Here is a 15,042-nt window from a genome sequence, read left to right on the forward strand (position 1 = left end):
AGTAAATCCCCATGGAGTCCATGGTGTTTCCATGTCTGCCTGCAGGCGGGTATGTTACTTCCGCCAGGTCAGACCTGGCGGGAGTGACACCTCCCGCCTGCAGGACTCGAAATCAGCCGGTCCGGAAACAACGGTGGCAGTGGATTTACCGCCACCGTTGTTTCCCGGACCGGCTGACTTTTAATGAGGCCCAATGACTTTCCACTTACTTTGCACTGCAAAAATACACTTTGCACAGTTCCATAAAGCAGGGTTTGTGTCGGCAGTGCAAAGGCACTTTTCAGCACTGCAAAGTCACATTGAACCATGCAAAAAATTCCATGAATCGGGCCCTAAGTCTTAGTTGACAACATGACATTTTAAAAAAGATCTGGTGGTGATGGGGTTTGAGGAGGAATTCCTTCATTCTAGCAGTAACTCCTCCATCTTCTCTTGGCTCAAATGAATCCAGCTAGAGTTCATCCAGACTCGGATTGCAACCATATGTCTATGTATCTTACTAAATACAAAAAAAATGTTTTTTACTTCGTTGATTTTGATGACCCAAAGTGGTATTTGTGGTCTAGTTGCTCAATGTGTCCAGAGTTACCCACTTTAGGATTAGAATTCCCTTGGGTCTCCCGTTAGATGCGTTTGAAAAATGTCAATGACATAAAAATATGGGAACATTATTTTTAATCACATGAAAACAGGAGTTATGTTTACATTAGTAAAATAAGAACTTTTTCAAAGTATCATAAGAAAGGGATAGTGTGAAACACAAGTTATGTTAAGAGCATATCTTTATTTAAAAAAGGTGCAAAATATAAATAATGTATATATTCAAAAATAAAAAAGTTTTCTTTGTGCACACACTACCTTTGTGTTTGTAGTCTTGCAGCTTCGTTACACTTTTTCAACAGCAAGAAATGCGCCACATGTTATGCAGCCCAATCAACTGTTGGCATATAAGTGTTGGTGTGTTGGCAAATTAAAATGTGCATCAACTTGATATGTTTTAGGGCTTTTGTGAGGTAATTGTAACTGTTGGGTTATCTGTACTTGCTTCTGCATGTTTCCTTTTTTGGTGTTTGTTTTCGGCATGGGGTGGAAGTTATAGTTGGTTTTGTAACACTAGGGGCCATTTTATATTTGCGTGCATTTTCCAAATAGATGGGTTGATGTATACTTTTCATGTGGAATAGCTTTGCTGAATTTCCATGGTTGTACATTTTGGAGTTCCCTCTTTTAATGTTGACTTTACATAGGTGGAAGTTAATTGGGCTACATTTTCCATGCCTGCTCATTCTCGTTATGAAATTATCCCCAGAACTACGAGCATCATTTTCTAAAATGTAGCGTGTCACACATAGGCTATGTTGTAGATATATTTGTCTAATTAGTGGGTATTTTGCCTGTTGAAACAGTTGGTGATGTAGAGGTAGTGATGTTATTCATTTTTGGGTTGCAAAGTGTTCTCCATTTATGTGTGTGTTTGTTTGTGTGTGTGTGTGCACGTGAGCACATGCAATTAGGAAACACTAGAGTATAGCATTTGCAATTTGTACATGTAAGCCGTAGACATCTCCTACACATCCTATGTCTCCTATAAATATGAAAAGTGGCATCAAAGTTAGTCCTCAATTTCATGTACACATGAGAGGCATTTGGAATGTATACATGTAGTACATGTATATAATATACACACACGTGTTGTTCATATACAAATGAACATTCATTGTGCGCATGCATTATATGTTGATACATTTTAAAATTGAACATCTCAGAACAGGCAAACATGATTTTCAAAATTGTTTATTGGACACCAAATACTTGTAAAGGGATGAATCCCCCTTGCCCCTTAAACTAAATACAGTGGAGCTTGACCCTCTCCCCCTCAAAGTGAATGATGATAACTTGTTGGGGTGATCAATGACTCTTAATGGTGCAAAAATCAGAAATGTAGTGCCTTACAGAAAAGCGCTTTGATGGACGATCTATTTTGTGGGGTCAGAATGTCATGTGCAATAGAGAATGTGTCAAGTAGTACATGTTATGATACATTATCAAAGAATCTAGGTTTAAAACTAAGCAGACCTGAAGTTATGGGTAAAAATAGGGTGGTTAGGCATTTCGTAATTGGTCGGTCATTCCTTTTTTAAGACAAGTCAGGCACTCTAAGATGGATGCTTGAGCATACAAAATGGTCGATTTTTTGCTAACTCATTATGACCTCAATGGACTTTTTTTTTATAAAAAAAAGTTGTGTTTTCCTTATAAGGAAGTCCATGTTAAAAGCTGTTAATTAAATCAGCATTTATTTTTGAAAATGAAGCTGTCCACGAAAAATTCTGAAATGTTTCATGAAGGGGCAAATGCCTCCAAAATATACTGTGATAATTCTTCAGAATTTTCTAAAGAAGCGTTCAAAAGTTATTCAGAAATTATTTTCTGAAACTCCATAGACAATCTTAACGTTAACTATGCTATGCGCGAAATAATACTATTGCATTAAATATAAAAACATCTCACATCGTCAGAGATAGAGTCCATCTATAGGCATGTCTCGCCATTTAAAAAGTGTTCTTAGAACTCTTATATATTTCACTGGCTTTGACAAATAATATTCAATTTCCTATGCATTTCAACTTACAATGTTTCATTTAGTTTTGTCAATTGGAGCAAAGTGTATATAATGTGAGGGGGAGTGTCCCAGAATGTATTTTTATATTCAAATTCCCATTAAGAATTGTTCATTCACTAGATATATTGAAAGTTGAGCCTGGAGCAAAACCTGGAACACCAAATCTGGACGCATTTGGCAACAGCTGGACAATTCTGAATATCTGGCAAAATGAAGACAATAAATGGAAAATTGCCACATCCCATGTATTGTATCCATAGTGTATTACTGCGGCCTGGGACACAGTGAAATTGTGACCAGTGGCACTGCAACAGAGGGCAATCTGCACGTGTGTACTGTGTGCAAGAACACTTCGTGTGGTGCATGGTATCAGGCTTTGCCTGGCTGCAGACCTCGCAATTTCAGTATTATATTTAGGGGTACTGGTGCAGTGCGGTCATAAAGGGCATAAATGCAGGTCATGCCATGTTTACAGTGTTGACAGAGATTAGACACGGAAGAGGGGCTGTGCAAAAGGCATGGCCTGAGTCATGCTCCTTTTTCGATAACCAAAGTGCATATCCTATGCTGGAGTTAGCGAATACATTCTGCAGATAGGGACTGTGGACATGCATGGCACTAGGCTGGAAGAAAACTTCACCGGGAAAAGGAACTGTTCCCGGTGCAGGGACAGGCCTTGTACAACGAGCAGTACTCATTGAGCAAGGCCTGTGTCCTTGCCAGTGGGTACTGTGAGACGGTGAAGTGCACACAGGGCATGGACACAAGCAACTCTTCACTAGTACTCATCAGTCATGATGTGCTGCTCACTGCAAAATACCCATAAGGCATGCTAACATGTTAATATGGATAGAAGCAGTGAGCACAGAGAAAGGCTTCAGGTCAGGTCTTGTGTGCTGCCTCAATAGAGCACAATCCAATGCATGGTTGGTGGTCAAGGCTCTATGCACAGTTCACACAGTCATGGGAACAGGCGCTGCCTGTGGGTACTGCAGAAAGAGGCACCTTACTTGTGGAAAAGCTGCAATATATGGCATGCAAAGAGTACCCCAGACCATGGATCTTAAAAGTGGGCATAGCTACGGTCTATGACCCTTGTGCAGGACTCACATAGCATGATCAAGAGTCATGCTTGGTGTGTGCTGTAAGAGGGGGGCTTCACATAGAGCAGTATTGCTGTAAATACTCAACCTGTACTATCCATATGGAATAGAATATAGTAAGGCTCTTTTGGCATTGGAGCTAGGATCACTCTGCTCCAGGGACTGTTGTAACCCTTTCCTCGCTGTGCTCTTCCTTTCATGTGGGTGGACGGAGATGTCATGAAGGATGCCCTAGAGAGGAGGAGGGATCAGTGGGTCCTTGGACCCCACACTGATCCTGTGAAGGCTGAAAGTGTTGGATGTTATGGGGATATAGCTGGTAAGAGATCATGACTATGAAACATGACACGAATACAATGCCAGTGTCATTCCTGTGTAGGGTGATTGTATGTCGATGTATTGGCAAGGTCAGCCCCATTATTGCCTCAGTCAATCCATCCTAACTTTGGAGCTTTGAGCATATTTCCTTATTTGTAAACACTGCTAAACAATCTTCAACATGCAAAAGCTAAGCAAGTGAAAAACGAGGGCGAGTGAAATGTAGCGTAGTAGCACTAGCGGAAAACTACAAAGACAACCACATACTATGACGTCTGTGGGTGTTGCTAAGGACGAGGCACGAGACACTTTCAACTAAAATGGCAAACAGTAGTAAACGGATGGTCTCTTGATTTCGTTTTATTTATGATTCAACACTTAAATAATATTTTGGTAACTCGTGTGATGAAATTGACGAATGACAAAGGTTTGACAAAAATGCGTTCAGCAAAAGAATGAGGGGCAGTCAAAGAAAAACATGACAATATGAATAAGGAACACACGGATGCAGTTCTAGAGATCAAATTACACAACGTTTGAAGAGACACTTTGATTATTAATATGATGAAGTTCACAATTGGATGGATGAATTGCCTGACCACAGAAGAGAAAGATTTACTTTTACAGAAACTCAACCATCAGAGACAGATTCCGAACAAGCTTCTAGCATTTGAAGTAATAGAGATAGTGAAGGGATACCTTCATTGAAAACACCAGATCAAAACGTTCTTCAGCCCAAGCCCGCATCTCTTAAAGTGTGCAATTTTTAGAAAAGAAACTCAATCAAGGGCCACAAGGACGAGGAAGAAGAGTAAACAGACAACACTTGATCACAAGCAGGAAACTCAGGGTGACTGTGAATTCTCAAATTGGGAAAAACCCATAGAACAGGTTATCATGCCATGTTCTTTTTGGAGAGGGGCACCTGCTACCTTTTTTGAAAAAATCTTCTAATCAGTAGTATAATGTACTGGGCACTATGGGGATTTCCCGCTAAAACTAAATCTAAGAATAAGAAGTCCAAACATATTACTGCCCACTTCATACTAAGGATAAAACATTCTGAACACATCGCTCCAGTCCAATATGTGCTTCATTGGTGACCAAAGGTGACCCTTAAAAACAATCTGCTTTTACCACAAACACGTGCCTTTTACAGGAGACCAAACGCCCAATAATGGCGTCCCAAAAGCAGATGCCGCTGCGTCCTGTAGGATAGAAATAATTAAGTGGAAGGTCCCTTCATGCACCATGCTCAACACAATGATGCTTTCTCCCCTTATCCCTTTGCCTCAATGCTGACTTTGCCAGCCCATGTCTGAAACCTTACCCTTTTTAGCTAGCATATTGTTTGAACCCTATCTAATCATCCACTTGACCCAAGCCAACCTCTGTTTGGAAGCCATGTTCTTCATACACTCCTTCTACTGCTCCTCTTCCCAAAAAGCACCCGGAAACCGTCATCAGACAACATGTGTACTTTAAAAAATTAATACAGACATAAATAATAGCAATATGAATTGTCATGATGCACAATTCGTTTAACTTTAAGTTAAAATGTTAATTTTATCTAATCTTCATGATATATAGTAAGCAGAACGGCTCTGGCACATTGATCCAGCCTTTCAAAGCTCTTAGTAATGAATAGTAAAAATAACAAAATAGAAAATTGTAGTCGACATGAAAAATGGTGATTGGAGTGGTCAGTTAGAGAATATATTATGTAAATATAAATCAGATGTGGAAAACACGCTCTGTGAACGCCTACCAGTGAATCCATGTTGCTGATGGAATCACAAAGGAGTGGCATTATAGTGTAAGGCACAGGCTTCAATAGTGTGCATGATGTAGTAATCAGTAACAATGGCTTTTCCATGGAGATTTTTGTTATTTACCTTGCATTGCGTAGCTGCCAGCGCGTAAGCAGTCAGGAGGCTTTGGTGCTGTGGCCCTCATTGACAAATCCACGCGACTGAAGGGTGTAAAATCCTTGCCTTTCTTTTGCTCTGAACAAAACACAAACAATAATATTAGACACATATACCATGTAGTACACGCATCTTGACAACCTTTTTTAAATAGATGCTAAGCATCCATTTCCACCTAGTGCGGTGCATAATGCAAAGCGCCTTAAACTGTACTCAAGCTTCTACCGAGAGCCAATGGAGAGATTGTCTAGCCTTTGTTACTCCTGCTCTGGCTGGCAAGTGGGTAACCAAACACACTGCTGCGTTTTGTAGCACATGCAGACGCTGCATAAGAAAGGCAGGCTGTGCCAGGTAAACAGCATTACGATAATCCAGACTCCCATTAACACAAGCTGCCACTACTTGAGCATGAAATGTATCTGAATTAAACAGGAGGACTTTCTTTAGCTATTCGAGTTTAACAAAGCCTGCCCCATACACTGAGTTAACCTGCGCCTCCATAGACAGGGATTCCAAAAGCTTTACACCTAAATTACAAACTTTCTTGGAAGGCTTAGGTAACTAATAGCTTGCCTAAATTATGAACTGTCTTGGAAAGCTTAGGTAACTAATACAAATAGCTTGCCTTTTCCTCCTATTTGAAAACACACATGATTTTTCAATTCTATGTCCTTTTATTACATTTGAAAAGCCAAAAAACATTTCCTACACCTAATCATACCCTTCCAAATATACAAACACTCCATCAAAACAATTGTTTACTATTTCTCAGTTTCCCCTGTGGGTTTGTGATGTACTGTTTTGTATAGAATTGCAGTAGTATTGAGGGAGTATAGTATTTTAGTTGATTAAAATGTTAGTTTTAGGAGTAGTTGTAGTAGTAGAAGTGTATGCTACTTCTTTGTTCACTTATTTACAAAGGGTTGTGCCTTGGTTCTTTCTGGTTTTCTCAGGGCTATTTTCAAGAAACACTTTGGACCTCCGGTTGTTCACACAGTTCTCAGAGTTGCCGTTTGTGGCACTTGTCATGGTGCGCCTGTGACACTGGGAGAAGTGGAAGATGGCTGGGGGGGGGCACCTGCATTCCTTCGACGATTGCCCCATGATTTACGACAATGGAGAAAAGTCACACTCTTTGTGGGAGCGGGTTATAGGCCAATCCTCTAAGTCGATGGCGGAGGCAGAGGAATTAGGCAGGCCTTAAGTGTGGGAGTGGGGGCAGGGCCATCAGAGGAGCCCCTGGCAGCAACACGAAGAAAACAAGCAGGGGACACAGGGCCTCATGGGACACCTCACAGAGGCAGGTCAGTGGGGAAGCATCAGTGCAGGAGAGGAGGAGAGTTTGGGAGGAAGCAGCATCAGTAAGCAGCCTGGAGGATGAGTTTGGGGCAGATTCTATTTGGATGGGGGGTGTGGAGGAGAAAGCGGTCTCCAACCACCAGGGTGAGGATGCTTCTGATAAAGGGTTGGCCCTTCATGAGATAGCTCAGGGGAAGATTTGCCTGAGCAGGAGACTCAGAAGGAGGTGGGCAAGGAGGTAGTGGAGGAAGAGCCTCTTCCTGACCCTGCCATAGTGGATGGGGCAACCCAAGCACAGGTGGTGCCCCCAGAAGTGGAAATATCAACCCCACCAGATAGCCCGTAAGCTCCTTCAGGATGTCAGGATGTTGGAAATTCTTTCACTGCCACTAGGGAAGACCACCAGGGGACAGATGTCTGGGGTTGTATGAATGGGGGAGGGCCTTTGGAAAAGAGTAAAGCATGAGCAGAAGGGGACGTGTAAAGGCAACAATTTAGGGATGATGGCCATGAGATTCCAAATGTGCTGGTGACATAAGAAGGTTACCAGGCACAGAAGCCATCTGCCTCCTTGAAAGCCAATAGTGGAACATGAAGGCATGACTGCTCACTCCAGCTGTGACAAAGAGAAGAACCAATTACTTCGGAGGAACAACCATTCGAAAGAACATTACCAGGGGTAAGTAATTTGTTCTTTGAATGGATTGTGTCCTCCCACGTATTCCTCATCTTTGATAAACTCCCAAAGCAGTATGTTGCAGGAGGTGGGAATGGAGAATGTATTTCTGATTTATGCTGTGTAGAATAGCCTTTCCAAATTTGGCATCATGACCCGATAGGGAGTCTAAGCAATAATGCCTTGTTAAGGTATGAAGCGAAGACCAGGTGGCAGTACGACACGTATCCTGTACTGGTACCCCTCTCTGGAGGGTTGAGGAAGTGACCACCCCTCTAGTGGAATGAACCCTCAGACCTTCAAGAACTTCCTGAACTTCCTTTCCAGACAGACTGTAACATTCAGAAATGCACAGGTGAATCCACTGAGACAGCCTGCTCCATCATGTGGCCAGGATATTCCCCCAACAAGTGGTTCATCCTGTCTTTATTTAGAGATTCTGTCAATATAAAAATGAAACACAATTCATGGGATCCAATCTGTCGAGTCTTTCCTCCTCCTTAGAAGGATGAGAATGAGGTTAGAAAGCAGGCAAAACAATATTTTACACCAAATCAAATTCTAAAACCACCTTTGGTGGAAAAGAAGGGCTAACCCTCAGAATTACCTTGTCCTTATGGAATACAGTAAATAATGTCTTAGACACCTAAGGCTGGAGTTTCTAACCCTGTGAGCAGATGTAATAGCCATTAAAAATACTGTTTTGTAAAGAAAGCATCCTAACAGGACACAAATGAACTGGCATTCTGTCCGAAAGCATCAAGTCCATTAAAGCCTTCAGGAAGGTCCCAATCTCTGTATCTCAACCTCTCAGAAAAGAGGCGTGAAGGTTCAGAGACCTGATTTCTGAGTGGAGAAGGTGACCACCTTCCTGAGTGAGCAAATCCTCTCTCTGATGAAGATTAACTGGAAGACAGATGGACATTTCCAGAAGTTCCAGGTACCACGTCCTCCTGGCAGAACCCAGAGCAATCAAGATCATGGACTTCCCAAACTCTCTCAATCTCCTGAGAACATGAGGAATGACGGAGACTGGAGGAAATGCATAAAGGAGTGGAAATTCCCAGTCCACTACGAACGCGTCCCCTAGAGCTCTCCTGTTTGAGGAAATTCCCTGGAGCACAACAGGTCACAATTCCTGTGGACGATGAATGCAAATAAATTCACCTGAGGGGTTCCTCAAAGGGTGAAGATCTCTAGAAGGGCTTGCTGAGCTAACTCTCATGTGTGCCTGCTCTGAGCGTCTGCCGCCGTGAGCTCCTTTCCGGCTAGGTGAATGGCTGATTGAGATATTCCTTCTTGCAGTGCCGAAACCCAGAGCTGCATTGCTGCATTGCTTCTCTGCACAGTGGTAGTGACCCTACACCTCCTCTGTTATTGAGGTAATGCATGTCCACTGTGTTGTCCGTCATTATCAGGACACTCTTTCCTCACATAGATGGCAGATAGGCCTTCAGCGCGAGTGTGATTGCCCTCAGTTTGAAAAGGTTTATGTGTAATCTGGACACCGACAGAGAACAGCGATCGATAATTGTCAGATGGTTGGCATGTGCCCTCCAACCCATGATGGAGGCATCCATAACCACTGTTATCTCTGGCCAAAGTTGCCAAAAAGGTTCTCCCTTCATCACTTTCTCATTGCATGCCCACCACAGAAGATCATGTGCAATCCTGTTCTGGACCTGAAGAATGTCTTTCATACTGCCAGAGAACTGTGAAACTGCGAGCTGATGGTCCACTGGAGAGACCTCATTCTCAGGCAGGCCTCTGGCACCAGGACAAAGCAGGATGCCATGAGGCCCAGCAACCTCAGAAAATCGAAAGCTGGTATATGTTGGGCACTCTGAAATGTGTTTACCATCTGTGAAATGTGTTCAACCGTTACCTTGGGTGGCAAAGCTTTCCCCAAGGAAGAGCCAAGGACTGCTCCGATAAACTGAATCTTTTGCAAAGGTATCATGTGGGATTTCTTGAAATTGAGGGAGAAGCCCAGCTTGTGGAGAGAGTGGCAGTTATTGTTGAGATGCCCCAGAGCCTGTTCGGATGAATCGTCCATGTAGGGGTAGATGTGAATCCCTCCTCTCCTTAGATTCGCTGCCACCACTGCCATCCACTTGGTGAAGACCCTTGGGACAGAGGGGAACCCAAAAGGCAGAACTTGAAACTGATAGTGAGAGCTGTCAATGGCGATTCTCAGGTACTTCCTGTGCTTGCAATGTATGGGCACATGGAAGAAAGCATCCTGGAAATCCAATGGTACCATCCAGTCCTGGAGCTAAAAGGGTAACCACCTTGAATTTGTCCTTCCTGCAGAACTTGTTCAAGCATCTCAAGTCCAAGATGGGTCGCAATCCTCTGTCCTTGGGGATCAGAAAATAAGGTGAGGACCTGCCTTGATTCCTTTCCAGCGCAGGTACCAATTCGACTGCACCTTTCTCTAACAGGATTAAAATCTTCTGTAAGAGGAGAGGATCTTGATCCTTTAAGGACTGGCCTCTTGGGGGACAGTCTTAAGGTCTTTTTAGAAAAGGAAGGCAGTAACCATGAACAACTGTTTGCAGTGCCCCAGCATCGGGAGTAATACTTCGCCACTCTTCCAGATGCTGAGATAACCGGCCTCCTACCACAGTCCTGTGGGTTAAGACCTCAAAGTGGTTTTGGAGCTGCGAAGGCTGTGGGTGGCAAAGAGTCAGAGGGTGTTGGAGAAATCATGCCTCTATGTCCTTGTGAACCACAAGGATGTCTCCTCTGTGCTCTCTGAGAGTACTGTCCTCTTAATTTTCAGACAGATGAGTAAAATCGAAAGGGCCAAACCCTCCAGCCCTGAGAAGTTGAGGGGCTCTGCTGAGGTCAAATCCCTCCTCGATCCCTTGGTTTAATAGAGTCACGCGCGTTTGCCTTTCGTGAAGAAACGAGGCCGACGTGTGTGACTCCATTAGACCAATTGATCGAGGATGGATTTAACCCAATATCTGCGCAGTCCCCTAATGAAAGAATCTTGGACAAGACAAGATCACGGCTAAGAAATGAGCATAACACAATCTGAGGCATGGGGATGAAGTAATATATGCCCTTTTGTTTTGAAAAAGGCTGAATTTAAAGCCGAAACACGTTTCGAGACATGGGGATGAAGTAATATATGCACTTTTGTTTTGAAAAAGGCTGAATTTAAAGCTGAAACACGTGTCAACAATGTTTTAGGGCATTCTTATGAGTATATAACTTGCAAATACAAGTTTGTTTGATAATCCAAGAATTGTGGGGTATTTTCTTTGTGTGAAACAAGTAATTTGTTTTTGAACCACAGAGGTGGGGATTGTTTGGCTCCTCCGATCATATCACACATTCTTTGTGACAGATAACGTAATGAAAAGGTCGCTGAGCATAATGAATTGCATCACAATATACAAGTATCCCAAAAACAAGATCTCCTTAAAACAATGCCTGTTGCCATGGAGCAACTGATGTCATCTGCTGTGTTTAACCCAGATTGCAGAGGCTGGCACACTGCATATTTGCCATCCTGTATTTTATTGAGGAAACCCTCTCTCTCCTCCTCCACAGGGATGTGGTCAGCAGCCATTGCTGCAACCTTCCACAGAGTGTTAGGAAACTTAACCAGGGCAAAAGTGGAACTAACAGCCTTCAGTGCCATGCTCCCTGCCTAGACACTTTTTTCCCCAGGGAGTCAATTTTATGGTCATCCCAGTTCGGTGGAACCGTGGGATATGCAGCACCCTTAGAAGTTGATGGACCGCTTGCACCACCAACCTCTCCAGACTTGGGTGGTTGGATAGTGTTAGGGAGAATTCTCATTTCTCGGCTAATTCCCTTTAACCTTAGAGACCCTCAGAGCTTTTGCTGGACTTTAGGACTTTTTAATTTTTACCCTGGAGTGAGTGTGACCTTTATCTCACTCTCTCATATGTTTTGACCTGATTTGGATTATGTGTTTTCACTGTGTTTGGAGTCTGAGAAACTCCCTAGGCATCTACCTTTTTTATGATGACACACAGCACCTCATAGGGTTTGAATCCCTTTTCTTGTGTGAACAACTGTTTCCAAGAATAGTAAAGTGCAATTGACTTTACTTACCTTTTCTCTTTGTAGGTCCAGCACACACCATCTTATGTGGAGTGCTGGGGGGTCACCTACTAGCCCTTTAGCCTACATTCTCATGTAAGATATTTTATGTTACCCTCACTACTTTAGCGGGTGGCAGTGGTTTAATGTACCTACTCTACCGCAGGCTGAACCCTCAGCTGGAGTACAGCAGCCATGGGTGACCATTTAGTCAAAATGGCCCTGTCTTTTTTTTTAGCCATTTTCTGTTTGTGAGGTCTTTTTTGGCTTTGAGCCAGGTTTCCGCCCTTTGTTATTTTTGCCTTTGGCAGGCTTCAGCTCTGAAGCCAACCTCTGGCTCCAGTGTGTCTGGAAAGGCAAGATGTGAGGGAGGTTCCCAAAACTCCCCTGTCCTTTGTCTCTAGGAATGCCTGAATGCACCAGTCCTGATTAGCTGGCTGGTTGTCCTTTCAGGACAGCCACCCATGCTGTGTGATTGACAGCCTAGGCTGTGCATGAATGGGAGAAACCGGCTTCAAATTTGAGGGTTTTGGGACTATAGATAGAGCTGACCACTGCGAGAAGCACCTGATGAAGAAACCATGAACGAAGCTTACGGCATCCTGCTGGACCTTTGAATTGCCCGTTGAAGCCCATCAGCTGTGCTGAAACTCATTTTTCAATTCGTCAGAGAAGCTCCATAAGGTACAACTTCTCCTCTTGGGTTAGGGGCACCAACTAACCCAGAGATGAACTTCACTGGACCATCTTCCCCGACTAGCTATACTTCTTCATTGCTGCAAGAACCTAGTGCCAGGGGTCGAGAAATCCATAGTCGAGTGCAACATCGGAAATCTGGCTAGAAGCTCCAGGAGTCTCCTAAGGACCCTCCAGAAGGATGGTGACCAGAGCTCGTGTCCCCTCACCAGAGTGCAGGACCCAAGGAGTGAAGGAAGCCCATCCGGTGTCCAAGATCTGTAACTGTGCTGTTTATTAAGTGCTGAAACCGCAAAGTGCCACTGAACCAAAAAGAGCATGTAGCTGCCAACGACCTCCCAAGTACCGCTGCAGGAACTCTCCAGACATCCTCCCTCTTGTCCCCATGACTGAGGCTCAGGAACTGCACCTCGGTAGCAAGACAGATTCCAGCTGGACCACTCCTCTTCAAACCAGAGGTACTGTTCGGACTTGGGATACTTACCCATGGTCTTTTAGCTGTGCTTTTCTCAGTTGGGAATTGCAGTGGCTTACCTTTAGAGTTGATTGCAACTCTCCTTCCACAGGCTTCACAGCTTGTGGCCCTACAAGTGATTTTTTAACAAACACTCTAACTCTGCACAAGACTTTGATTCTAAGAAGTGCCTCAGCTCCATAGACTGTTTCAAATTGACTTTGGCTGTCCTGGCTGCCTGCAGAATCTTCTAGTTCATTGACTTTGATATTGTTTGTCCCTCACAGGTGGTAACTTGTTTTATACTGTTATTGCTGTGAAAGGCTTGCCTAGATTTCATTGGAAGATTTAAGTGTCCCCACATATATTGAGAACCTATTTAACCATGTCCCTCCTTAAACCTTTCCTTTCTGCAACCTCAGAATCTGCAAAGTATAACTAGTGTTATACATAAATGCCATTACTGTTCTTGTGATTGAAGTCACCTCAGGGTGTAGGAATTGTGTAAGAAGCATGTCCAAAGAGTATCCAGTCACTTGTGATTCTGAAAAGTAATTTTAAAGTATATTTACATTGTTACATGAATTGCCATTTTAAAGAATGCTTATTTGAAAATCGGTGTTCATTAAATAATTTATAACTGAAACCTTGAGTGTAAGTATTACTTGGTTACTTGTATGTAATGTAATACCAAAACCCCTGCACTCATATATACTGTCCATTCAGTGACAGTGGCATCAGCAACTAGGACCAGCGGCAGACCCCAGTTACAGGTGCTGCCCCAAGAAGCAGGTGATGGCAATGTGGCACCAGCAGTGCGTACATTTGGGCAAGACCCCCTGGACTACAAAAGGAGGATGCATGGATGGACCTATTGCCTTTGCTACAGGCACTCCATGAGCCTGGGGGTGATGGACTGCATAATGGTGGTGGGCAGCCTCATGAGGCAGTTGGCGCTCCACCACCCTTTCCTCCTGTAAGGTATTGTACAGGGGGAAGGCATGAGCCAGCCATGCAGGAGGGAATGGCTTCACAGGGAGACAAACCACAAGCAAGAGTAGCGCTGTCTTTGGGAGAGCTGAAGAACTTAAGTAAAGGCTCTATGGGAGAGTTGGAGAACTTTGGAAGGCAACTTAATGCTTTGGGTGAACCAGAGAAACCTGGTGTGTGGCTGCACCATGTGAAAGATATTGAGGACCTTGGTGTGCGGCTGCACCATTTTGCCTGAGAACTTCGGTAAATGACTGTGCTCAGTGAAAGAGCCCATGGACCTTGGTGGGTGCCAGTGCCCTGTGGTATAACCAGAGGACCTTGGACATGTGGTGTGATCATGAGCCAATACATGGTTTTGAAAATCCAGAAGTCAACACTACCCTCACAACCAACGTCAACCACCATGCCCCAGTGATACAACTCACCCTCAAGCCTAAACCTTCCACACTCTGGTACACTCAAGAACTCAACTTCAACAAAAGAACCCTCAGAAAACAAGATAATAATTGACGATAATCTAGCAGTGCACCCGACCTCACCCTTCTCAAGGAACTCTGCTAGAGGCAGACAACTAATCACCACTGCCAAGGCCAACTACTACTAACACAGCATAGCCAAGGCCAACAATTAAAGAAAAGCCCTCTTCAAAGCAATCAAGCACTGCATCAACCCTCTGCCCAACGCACCCATACCATACTCCATCGAGAAATGCACGGCCATCAACTCTTTTTCATCAACAAGATCAGCTTGATCCACCAACACATAGACACCAACGCTACAACTGTCAACACTCTACACATCCCATCTTGCAAAACCCCAAACACCTGGACACCTTTCAAGACAATCCCTATGGAAGACTTCACTACCCT

The 15,042-nt window shown here is 43.7% G+C and overlaps 1 protein-coding gene across 4 annotated transcripts in view; it reads right to left on the reverse strand.

The window, feature by feature from the left end:
- C1PH16orf78 (chromosome 1p C16orf78 homolog) overlaps positions 1-15,042 on the reverse strand; it is a 598,571-nt gene that overhangs the window by 276,737 nt on the left and 306,792 nt on the right. For all 4 annotated transcript variants that reach the window (XM_069649671.1, XM_069649646.1, XM_069649662.1 and 1 more), the window contains one exon: positions 5,940-6,050. In XM_069649671.1, coding sequence (XP_069505772.1) covers positions 5,940-6,050 — 111 coding nt within the window. The remainder of the gene's footprint in view (positions 1-5,939; positions 6,051-15,042) is intronic.

The sequence above is a fragment of the Ambystoma mexicanum genome, chromosome 1p, assembly GCF_040938575.1.
Source record: "Ambystoma mexicanum isolate Mex_15411 chromosome 1p, UKY_AmexF1_1, whole genome shotgun sequence".
Classification (NCBI taxonomy): domain Eukaryota; kingdom Metazoa; phylum Chordata; class Amphibia; order Caudata; family Ambystomatidae; genus Ambystoma; species Ambystoma mexicanum.